General features: G+C 37.7%; 2 protein-coding genes across 5 annotated transcripts; both read left to right on the forward strand.

Annotated features, from left to right (window-relative positions):
* Positions 1 to 292: 292 nt before the first annotated feature.
* Positions 293 to 4,380, forward strand: LOC117296562 (charged multivesicular body protein 1b-like). Of its 4 annotated transcripts, none has more exons than XM_033779549.1 (6): positions 293 to 391; positions 524 to 706; positions 1,314 to 1,411; positions 1,811 to 2,026; positions 3,112 to 3,263; positions 3,906 to 4,380. In XM_033779549.1, exons 2-6 carry the CDS (start codon positions 691 to 693, stop codon positions 4,021 to 4,023), a joined length of 600 nt encoding a protein of 199 aa, XP_033635440.1. In that variant the 5' UTR covers positions 293 to 391; positions 524 to 690; the 3' UTR covers positions 4,024 to 4,380. The 4 variants fall into 4 exon arrangements, with proteins under 4 accessions (XP_033635440.1, XP_033635441.1, XP_033635442.1 ...); XM_033779550.1 differs by having other exon boundaries at positions 529 to 706; XM_033779551.1 differs by having other exon boundaries at positions 568 to 706.
* Positions 4,381 to 7,623: 3,243 nt separating this feature from the next.
* On the forward strand, positions 7,624 to 11,225 carry LOC117296954 (histone deacetylase complex subunit SAP18-like). Its single transcript, XM_033780059.1, has 3 exons — positions 7,624 to 7,725; positions 9,439 to 9,545; positions 10,156 to 11,225. The coding sequence occupies exons 1-3, from the start codon at positions 7,651 to 7,653 to the stop codon at positions 10,445 to 10,447; spliced, it is 474 nt and encodes a 157-aa protein (XP_033635950.1). The 5' UTR covers positions 7,624 to 7,650; the 3' UTR covers positions 10,448 to 11,225.
* Positions 11,226 to 11,234: the final 9 nt, after the last annotated feature.

Below are 11,234 nucleotides of genomic sequence, written 5' to 3' on the forward strand. Positions count from 1 at the left end.
AAAAGTTGAGGGCGCTTGTCCTTTTTAGCAGAAGGTCATGTCCCGAACGTGTTTATATAGTGAGGAAATTTACAAGGTACTTGGCACCAGACTAAGTAAGGTAATAATTGCCCGTTTTCGAAATTACGGCTTTACCTGGGAGTCACCTCAGGCTCCGCCGGATATTCTGAAGATGCACGCTTATCTTGCGGGGCTTCAAGCATGCAGACGAATACCAAGCAAAAGCCAAAGCCGAGTGTTAGCCGTAGTTTCGAAAAGTGTTTATGCATTGCACCAAAACATTGATGTTGACCGATGACGCACAGTCACGATAGGGATTGTTTTTTGTTGCTATAATGACATCATTTCTTAGCTCGAAAAGAACGATTTAAAAACTCATTTATACGAATCGGTAAGTAACAGTAACAAGGACAATTGTTATATTTTATTTTAAATTGTTGCATAAGTTGTTAAGTTATTTAGATCTTCAATTTCAATAAAAGTACAATTTCTTCCTGCTTTTGTGTTTTTGTTTCTCGATCAGCTCAGCTGTGTGTGGTGATTCTGTTTACATTTTTTACTAAAAAGTAAAACAAAACAAAATACAGCACCGACAAAGAAGAACAGAAGTCCGGGTTCCTGCAAGTGCGAGCAAGAAGTTAGGATTTTTTCTTCTCAATCAACAATCAAGAAAGTGAAATTGTCACCAAAATGTCTGCTTTGGAAAGTATCCTTCTTAAAATTTGTTAAATATGATTTGAAAACTTGGAAAAGTTTCCGGGTTCCGTATGGCGCCACCACTTTTTCATTCGATATGAAATAAAACAGTATCTAATTAACCTCAATGAGATATCCCTTTTTGTAAAAATTAGTGAAAAAAGTGGTGGCGCCATACAGAAATCTATCCGAAAATGGACAAGTATAACTATATGCTATTATAGTCATAAAAAAGTGTTTTATTTATTAATTTTGTAAACCAACATTCAAAACAACTGTTTTTTATAAAAGCCATGGTGATTGAAAATTTTGCTCTTTGTGAAAAAGGCAAATTACAAAGTTCTTGTTCCATGCTCAGCCAAATGTAACATTTTATTTATGATTTTGTGTATGCCATTTGAACAATTTTTTTAACAATATGTAAATATTCTTTTGTTTTGTAATGTATGTGTACCTTTTTAAATCAACAACAACAAATAATGTTAATTAAGAAATAAGAAAACAGATTCTAAAACGATTTTGTACATATGTACCATTGGATTGTTTAAGAAATACAAAACTCAACATACCCAACCCCAAAAGAGAAATATTTATTTTTCTTAACAAGTTTTCTTCAGAGAATCTTTTCAACCTGAAATTTGCTGCAAAGCAAATGGAGCGCAGCTCAAAGAAATGTGAAAAAGATGAAAGGGTAGAAAAAGGGAAACTCAAAAAGGTAAGTTTTATTTTGACGATTCTGAATTTTAATGGTTCCCTCTCTTTCCAATACGCAAGAGATCAGTCTTCCAGAGGCTGACACTTCAGAACAATTAAAAACCCAGGTGAAAACATATTTATATCTGTTGAATTTGTACAAATTGTTAATTTTTTGTTTACAGCGCTTTGGGACCTATTGGTGGTATGCCCTTAAGAAGTGTCCATTAACACTAAATTTGCATCTGCTCTAGAAATGGCAAAGGTCGTGGGTTCGAATCAAGTAATATACCTGTGGAATTAATCTTTTTTTCACTAGAATCAAGAAAGTACAGAGTATACAGTGCTTTACACACATGTTTTGAAAAGAACTGTAAACACGGAAAGAAGTTTTTCTCTTTTCTGATCCAATATTTTTTAGGCAATTCAGAAAGGGAACTCAGAGGGAGCCCGCATCCATGCAGAGAACGCCATCCGACAGAAGAACCAGTGTTTGAACTACATGAGAATGGCGTCGCGTATTGATGCGGTATCCCAACGTGTACAGACTGCGGTCACAACGAGACAAGTCACAAAGTCCATGGCTGGTGTCGTCAAATCTATGGAAAGTGCTTTGAAGTCTATGAACTTAGAAAAAGTGAGTTACCAAACTGAATCACTGAAATTATAAATGGAGCATCTCGCAAGTCTTTGCATTAGATTTTAAAAGTCTCTGCAGAAGATCTTGTATGCCTCTACAGAAGATCTTAGAAGACTATGTAGAGGATCTTAAAGGTCTCTGCAGAACATCTTACAGATCGCTGCAGAGCATCTTACAGGTCTCTGCAGAAGATCGTACCTCTCTGCAGTAGATCTTACAAGTGTCAGTAGAACATCTTTAGAAGTCTTTGCAGAACATCTTACAAATCTCTGCAGAAGATCTTAGAAGATCTATCATTTATATCTACCTGTATTACTATAATATTGGGAAAATGTTTTGTGGAAATAAATGTATATTGAATTGAATTGAATTGAATTGAAGTCTGATGTAGATGATCTTAAAAGTCTCTGCAGAGCATCTTACAAGCCTCTGTAGAACATCCTACAGATCTCTGCAGAACATCCTACAGATCTTTGCAGAAGATCTTATAAGTTTCTGCAGAAGATCTTACAAGTCTCTGCAAAAGATCTTACAAGTCTCTGCTGAATATCTTACTTATCCAAAGCCTGAACTATCTATCCCTATGGTGGCAGTCTCCCTATGTTGTCAATGTTTTGGTGGTGCCAGGCAGAACTTAAGAAGCCATTCAACCTGTTATTTCCATAGCCATGGTTCGCACCCAAGTTTATGGTACAACCTGCAGGCTTCAATTTCATAGAGCTGCTAAGCACAAAAATTTGCTTAGCATGAAATTTCTTCCTTGATAAAAACAGGATTACCAACAAAATTTACATTTGTTGCATATTGCTTGGTACTTGTATTCAGCTGTTGTTTGATTATCCTGAAAATCACGTGGAAATTTGGTTGAGAAATCCTGTTTTTATCACGGCAAAATTTCATGCTAAGCAATTGTTTGTGCTTAGCAGCTCTATGAAATTGGGCCCTTGGAAGCACTTGCTTCGCAGGTTCAAATCTCCCTCTAATAAATTTGTCATTATTCAACCCTAAATTTCTTTAAAAAAACTTACCCAGTCAGTTTTCACTGTGGTTTATTTACTTGTTCATTATACTTCTTATACAAGGTTACAAAAATCATGGACCAATTTGAGAAGCAATTTGAGAGTTTGGACGTACAGACGGCAGTGATGGATGATGCAATGGCGGGAACAACAACGTTGAATGTCCCAGAGGCACAGGTCGACACATTGATGCAAGAAGTGGCTGACGAAGCAGGGTAAAGTATCAGATTAAACATGACCTTTAATAATTGGTATTATTGCGCTTTATACACCCTCAGGCATGTACGCTTCGTTTTTGGAAGGAAAAAAGCACAGAGGCATTTTTTTTTGGGGGGGGGGGGGGGTAAAGGGCACCCTATGAGGAAGTTGTAAATTTCTACTTTAGCATTTCAAGAGCACCTTTGTTGCCTCTGTGAAGTATCAGGCCTGCACCCAAATGGCGTCTCGAAACGCTTCCAGCATTATTACCCCTGGTCACTGGGCCATTTTAGCTCCCTGGAGAGTATACAGACTGTGCAACAAATATGCACTACTAAGCCAAATCAACCACAGGAACCATCTCTGCCCATACCGTTTATGCTTACAAACAATTTATGCTTACCAGAATAAGGTTACCAGCTGAGCAAAATACCATGTCACATGTACAATTTGTGGCTAGTTTCCTGCAAATTTTTACTTAGCAAAAAATGTGTAAGCAAACTGTTTGCTTAAGCAGCTCTATGAAATTAGGCCCGGTCTTTGACAATCGCCCAACCTGTCAGGTGTTTATAAGGTGAGGTATACATTTGGTAATCACTCTTAAGATTTAATGACAAATGAAAACTTAAATTTTTATTATTATGTGCTTTATCATTTAGACTGGATCTGAATATGGAGCTACCATCAGGACAGACAACAGCCTTAGCCGGGGCCAGCGCAGCGTCTATGGAACAAGATGAACTGTCACAGAGACTAGCCCAGCTGAGAAATCAATAAGGAAGTTCTTTGAAGCGTTGGTAATAAAAGTATTGTATTAAATTTCTTTTTAAAGTATAGCGTTGTATCTTGCACAAGAGATGCTCCATGTGAGAAAATGTTGTATCTCGGTGTATGATATGACATAGTTTCTTACACAATGTTACGACCTCTTACACTGACACTGGTGAAAACCCTGCTTGTGTGGCAGGTTCAAGTCCGCATAGTGTTTGAAAAAAACCTGCCTTATGTTGACCTCTTTTGTTCTTAGATGTAATGCTTACCCACACACAGCTCTGTACACTTAAAGCCAATGGACACTTGCGGTAAGGCCCACACTTTGTGTATCACAACTTATATATAAAATAACAAACCTGTGAAAATTTAGGCTCAATCGGTCATCGGAGTCGGGAGAAAATAACGGGAAAACCCACCCTTGTTTCTGCACGTTTTGCCGTGTCATGACATGTGTTTAAAATAAATCGGTAATTCTTGATATTTTTGTAAGTATGATTTGGTTAAACAAATCATCAATTTTGTTGAAAGAAAACAAAATCAGGTTAACAGGGTTGTAATTTCTGATACGTAGAAAGTATACAATTCACTAGTTTGAATGATATAGCAGAAAATTAATACTTTAATTTAAACGTTTATGTGAAATATGTAGGTTATAAACAAGATTTTTGTTTTAATAGTTTCACTTCCAATGAATATGAACAGATACAAAATTCTAAGTTCAAAACATTCTATGCAGTTATTAAGACACACGAAATTGGGGCAGCTGGGGTTTGTGGTGTCGGGGGGGGGGCAACATTAGAAGTTGGTGCAATTTCACTCACTGTGTCTTTGAATATCAGTGAACGATTTCCATTGGCTACACAAAATCAGTTGCTATTCAAAAATTACAATTTGCTACTCAATGTTGGCATTCAGTGAAAACAAAACAAATTAAGGCTAAGTATATTTTTTTACCAAGTTGGGTTTGCGAAGGCACCATACTAAATCTCCTTTCTGAGCTGTGGTGATTCTGTACCAGCATTTGTGCATGTATATAGTGTTTTGTGCATTGTCCATGGCATATGCAAACAGTTTTTCATGTTTTGGTTTTGAAGCAGGATCATCTGCTTAAATTTGGGCAGCGTTTTTTTTTCTCTCCAAATATTTTCCCCTCTACCAAAAATCAGGTCATGCAACTTAAAGGAATAGTGGTACATCTACCAAATTAGGGACTCCGGGGGGTGCAGGTTGATGGTTCTGCATCCCCTTTGTTTGAGTAAAAGAAGCGTTGGTGCACTGTATGTAATTAATGTAAATACATTTATGACACTTTAGGCCAAGTAAAAAAAAAAAAAAAACATGTTTCGCGTCCCCGCCCGCTTCCTTTTTACAGGCCGCCTCCTTTTTTATTTTATTTTTTTATTAATTTTTTTATGCACATTTTTAATTTTTTTAATTTTTATTTTTAAATAGGGTTATTTTAAATGATCTCAGCAAAAACAATCTGAATGTCTTGTCTGAATGCCTCGACTAAATTGTTTCATTTATGTTTTGTGTATTTCAGTAGTAGAAAAAACAATGGATATTTGACATTTTAACAAAGAATGGCGGCCATCTTGAAATAAAAAATTAAAAATAAAAAGCCCCTCTTCCTCCTAATTTTGAAAAACCCGGACGTGAAACATGTTTTTTTTTTTTTCTCGGCCTTAGTCAAACAAAATGAAATTGTAGGTTTTGAGTATTGGTAAAGTGAAATTGTAGAGAGGGTAACAATTTATACTATTGAAAAAAAAATGTATATTGTGAACTAACCATCATTTAAAGAGAATTTTTTCCAGTTTATGAAAAATGAAGATGTGATTTTTTTTTATAGATGTTTCAACTTAAAACTTTTTATCTCAGAAATCAGGGCCCAATTTCATGGCTCTGCTTACCATGTAAGCTAAGAATCAGCGTTTACAGAGGCAGGGAATTTCGTGCTTAAATGTCAAGCATATTTTACAGGTTAGCAGGGAATGTTTGCTTAAAGTGCATACTCCACGCTACCAGGCATTCTTTGATTTACACAGCTAGCACAAATATTCTCCACTTTTTAAAAAGTATTTTTAAAAATTTTGTTGCAAGTCGCCAGACACACAAGGCCTGAAGGCCACTTCAAGGTGTGGGCTACAATTATTTTTTTCCAGAGGCCTTTGCCACCTACTCCTAGGGCTGAAACAGGGTTACCCCCTTTTACAGTCCATACAGATGTAGACTTGGGTATCATCAATCCGAAGCCTGGCCGGTAGAGCAGAAAGCACCACCTCCCCAATTTGGGATGTCATGTAAAGTGAAAAACGGTGATCGCGTTTCGCAAGCGCTGAGTTTGCCAGTATGCACAGTCACGAAATTGGGCTCTGAGCTTTTTATTATTGATATTAAGGCTCACATCATTCATCAATTTATGGTCGTGTTTTCTCTGTCAACAAAAAGACAAAATGGCCAAATAATTTTGGGAAGAAGCATTTCTCAATTGAAAAACACACCCAAAACTTCCTACAAATGATCTTCAGGGAAAATATATCTGGACTGATTGTTAAATTATTTTGAGGTAAAATGAAAACGAACATTGATGTATAAAAACTAACAACATGATCAAAGCAGGCTTGTGGCTGTAGACTACATGGACAAGTTTTTTACCTTGCCACACCAAGTTAAAATTCACGTCAAATTCGCATCGCATTCGCGTTCGCAGGAAGTATGAACCAGGCTTTACACTACAGAATGCTTAGGTCACACGCATGTTATTACGCACTTTTGCCTCAATGAGGGCGCTGTTTGAGAGTGTGTTGTCATAGACCTTATCGCAAATACCAATGCGCAAGCGCAGACTGTTGAATGAGGTGCATTGTGGGATATATATGGATCAACTTTGGATACCAGCAAGACCACAATGCACCTAATTCCAAGCTTTACGCGCGCGCCCCGGTATTTGCGAAAAGGTCTATGTACAGGCCTGCTTTGATCATGTACCCCTTTGACAATCTTTAACAAGGGTTATGTGTTAGTTTGATTTTTCGTTGTCAATACCAATTTCAACCTTTTTTTCTAACTCACTTATTCTTCATAAAAAACTGTAACATTTGTTGTAATTTTAATAATCATTTGTTTTTAATTATAAAGTCTAGTTTTATGTTATCACAAACAGTTGATTTGTGGTTATTTATATTTTTGTTGACATATTAAAATAACTTGTATTTAAAATAAAGCTGATGTAAAGGATTGCTCTGTTTCTGTCTTGACTTGTTTGTCTCGACTTGTTTATATGACCCTTTTTTACATTATTTTTTTTGGGGACAATGATAAATCCCAACCGTGCAGTTTTCTTACTATAAATACCCTTAAAGGTGTCAACAATGACTGCTCATAAGCTGACACACATAGGCCCTATGTTCCAATCCATACAGCTGCTTAGGCACAAAAAGTAGCTAAGCAAAACAATGCTTACAGAACAACGTTACCAGCCAAACTGCCACGCATTATGTATAATTTGTTACTGGTATCCCGCTTATTCTGCTAAGCAATAATTATTTGTGCAGTCGGCGGGTCGCGGTTCGAGAAACCGAACAGCGCCCTCTCTTGACCAATTCTTATTCCATCATCAAATCCAAGATGTCGTCGTTCATCGGTTCACGCGTGACAGAAGTCGAGAACAAACCCCTCGAAAAACCCGTAGATCGGGAAAAGGTAACATTTCTTTATTAAGTGAAACTTGCTGATGATGTGTTGGGGTAACACACGTGATTAAAATAACGTATAAGAATGCAATTACACGGGGAAAACGTGATGAACTTTACTTTTGTGGGGGACGCCATTTTTGTTTAGTTTGTTTGTTGTGCGCTTATGAATGGGCCCCTTATGAATTGTGAGTCAGCTTGGTCCCAAATCAACTTGGTCCTAAATCAACTCGGTTCCAGCATCTCGGTACGTCCCAAGTCAACTCGTCTCAAGTCAACTAGGTTCCAAGTCAACTAGGTTCCAAGTCAACTCGGTCCCAAGTCAAACTCAAACCGGTCCCAAGCCAAGTCAACTCTCTCTGAAGTAATCTTATCTAATTAATTGTAGGCCCATGTTTTCTTTGAATAAGAAAAAAATAAGGATAACATTCCGTATGGCGCCACCACTTTTTCATTCGATATGAAATAATAAAGTATCTAATTTTACCTCAATGATTGAGGTAAATTATTTAGATACTTTATTATTTCATATCGAATGAAAAAGTGGTGGCGCCATACGGAAACTTTTCCAAAAATAACTCCGTCCGTTGCGGGTGTTGACTTTGTACAAGAAACAGGATAAGTGTACATCGATCTTCGTCTTACGAGTATAAATATTCGATGACTTTAATAGTGACCCATTTGTTTCTATAATATTCAACATTCACTTTCGAAAATTACCAATTGTGTTGGCCAATAAGGCAATAAATTTCAATTCAACTAAAAAAATAAAATGTCCTCAATTGTCTCTTTGCTTTCAACCAGAGTATTGGTTTCTGTATGGCTCTCAACAATTCATAAATTAAAAAACATGAACAATTGAGTCCTCTTTGATTTCAACTAACTTACATTTAAAATTATATATGTTGGGCGTGATCGGTCAATCTGCGCGATCAACCGATCGCGCTGCGCTATTAAAAAATGAATTAAGATCAATTGTTCGCGCAGCAATCGGTCGATCCGCGCAACAATCGGTCGATCGGCCGATCGCGCAAAACCTTTCCTGCACAATCGGCCGATCGCGCCGAGCCATTCCCGCACAATCGGTTAATCGTGCATGTTCGTTGCTGAATATTGCGCGATCGACCGATTGTTGAGCGATTGACCGATTGTTGCCCGATCGACCGATTGCTGCGCGATCAATAGATATTTCAATAGGGCAGCGCGATCGGCCGATAGCGCAGCGCGATCGGTTGATCGCGCAGATTGACCGATAGCGCCCAACATATATATAAAAACAGTACGAATTACATAATTTTTACAAAAAATTAAGGAAATTCATGTTTGGTTAATTATAATATAAAAAAACCTTTCAAGTTACCTTATTATTTATAAGACTAATAAATAAAACTAAAACTAAAACTATTAAGGAAAGTGTATGGTCGAAAAAATAAATAAAAAACCCCAATATGTACCTTAAAGATGCCATCCCAGGGAGAGCGCCAAAAAAGGGCTAGATAGCTCAGGTTGGCAGAGCGACTGCACGTTTATTAGTGTGATTTTCTTTGCTCAACAACACACCCCAACCCAAATAATTTGAAACTGCAGTCAGTTTTCATAAAATTTACTCGGTCAGTTTTCAAGTGTATTGTTTTATGTGTCAAAGCTCATCACGTTAAGTTACATATGTTGCCAAGAGATGGTTAAACTAATTAATATTAATGGATTTTTTGTGAAATTTCAGACATGCCCCCTATTGCTGCGAGTGTTTTGCAACTCTGGTCGCCACCATAGGCAAGACGAGTTTGACCGCGGAAGGGTACCACCAAATGAGCTTCAGATCTACACATGGTAAGTAAAATCTTTGGCTGGCAGAGGATATTGTCGTAGAACCTCTGACAACACTAAGCAATATTTTGGACGATTTCACTAGGGACCTTGGTCAGTGCCAACATCATTGTCCGTTCACACAAAATGCAATTTGTAAAAATTTCACAACCACCATGCTCAAATTAAGCAAGGGACACTCGCTAAATTGCTGTCATGTCAAAAGGGTTTCAGATTTAAGCCATTTCATTGACGCTTACTTCCAATGGCAACCGATCGTCTTCTACTCTATTGCTCACTCAACCCTAATGTGTTAAAAATTGGATAAAATTGATATGCCAGGCCAAGTGATAAGCATTTATTTTGGCCTGAAGTCCCCCTCAATCAGAAAGCTTTTGAAGAAGATTTTGGTTTTACCCATACTCACCGATATGTGTAAACTCCTGAGCTCTGTGAAAAAAATCAGGCATATTACTTGGGTGGGATTCAAACCCATTATCTTTGCAATTCTAGAGCAGTGTCTTGCCAACTAGACCACTGAGATTGCCCAGTAGCTAGAGGCAGTTTGAATATAAGATTTGGTTTTACCCATTTGTAGTAATTTAGTTATTCACAAACTTATTCTTTCTTTTAGGACTGATGCCTCATTGAAAGAGCTTTCCAGCCTCGTCAAGGAGGTCAACCCCGAGGCAAGACGTAGAGGAACATTTTTCAGCTTCGCAATCGTCTCCCCGGACAACAGACGACCGGGCTACCATCTCAACAACATCGGGATGACCTGCTCCGGGCGCAAAGGGCCGGACGACTCTGTGACTTTGGCGTCGACCTCGTTTCAGATCGGGGATTATGTGGACATTGCAATTTCGTTGCCGACTAGAGGAGGGGGACCCCCACCCCTCAGAAGAGACAGCTGGGGACGAATGTAGTGTGTAGTCTACCTTAGGTTTTGAAGTATTTTTTATGTTAAGACTTTTTTTTAGAGTACTGTAGTAATTTTTTTTCCATTTTGTCTTTTAGTTTTTTTCTGGTGATTTTGGTTATTTGATTTTACCAGTGACAAATTGTTTGGCTGGTGACCTAATTCTGGTAAGCACAATTAAGCCGTGCTTTAAGCAAATGTACAAGGGCTTTAGTAGCCCTATGAAATTGGGCCCCAATTGAAATCGAGCCAGGCTATACAGGCGAGACCCCCGCCAGCCTCCTCGGTGGTACATGTACTTTAACAACAGTCCGCATCTTCACCGCATACTCGCGAGGCACGGGCACTCTCCCACCAATGCCTCCGACTCTGCATTTTGCCGTGCTCCTCAGAAGAATTTTAGGTGTTATCCGAGTCTAAGCAACATCAGCAACCATCATGGCATGGTGATTTTGAAGCAATTTACATGTGAACTATAAAAAACATTGCATAGTTACACGTAAATTTGTTCTCTCCATCCATTCTGTATTAGACAAACTCCACAAAAAATCATTGTGAAATTTGATTACTTGAATAATGACCAAATTGTTAGTGTAAATAAATACCAAGTTGTAGTGTTTAGGTATAAGTTTTTTTTAAATGAACACATGGTCTTTTTTGGTCTTTGTTATCACGTTCGCATCTTTATATATGCAGACGTTTTGCTGAGTTAAATGTCGAAATAAATCAAAAACAAATTAAACGAATGGTCAACATGTGCTTTTGTTTTACTTCATGACTTGTTTATTTGTTGT

This window comes from Asterias rubens, chromosome 11, assembly GCF_902459465.1.
Source record: "Asterias rubens chromosome 11, eAstRub1.3, whole genome shotgun sequence".
NCBI classification, from domain to species: domain Eukaryota; kingdom Metazoa; phylum Echinodermata; class Asteroidea; order Forcipulatida; family Asteriidae; genus Asterias; species Asterias rubens.

Excerpts from the sequence above, each read along its gene's own strand:
- LOC117296954 (XM_033780059.1), top strand. The coding sequence starts at position 7,651 with ATGTCGTCGTTCATCGGTTCACGCGTGACAGAAGTCGAGAACAAACCC. Across the intron at positions 7,726-9,438 it reads AACCCGTAGATCGGGAAAAG|ACATGCCCCCTATTGCTGCG; the intron begins GTAACATTTCTT and ends GTGAAATTTCAG. Across the intron at positions 9,546-10,155 it reads GAGCTTCAGATCTACACATG|GACTGATGCCTCATTGAAAG; the intron begins GTAAGTAAAATC and ends TCTTTCTTTTAG.
- LOC117296562 (XM_033779549.1), top strand. Across the intron at positions 2,027-3,111 it reads AGTCTATGAACTTAGAAAAA|GTTACAAAAATCATGGACCA; the intron begins GTGAGTTACCAA and ends TTCTTATACAAG. Across the intron at positions 3,264-3,905 it reads GAAGTGGCTGACGAAGCAGG|ACTGGATCTGAATATGGAGC; the intron begins GTAAAGTATCAG and ends TTTATCATTTAG.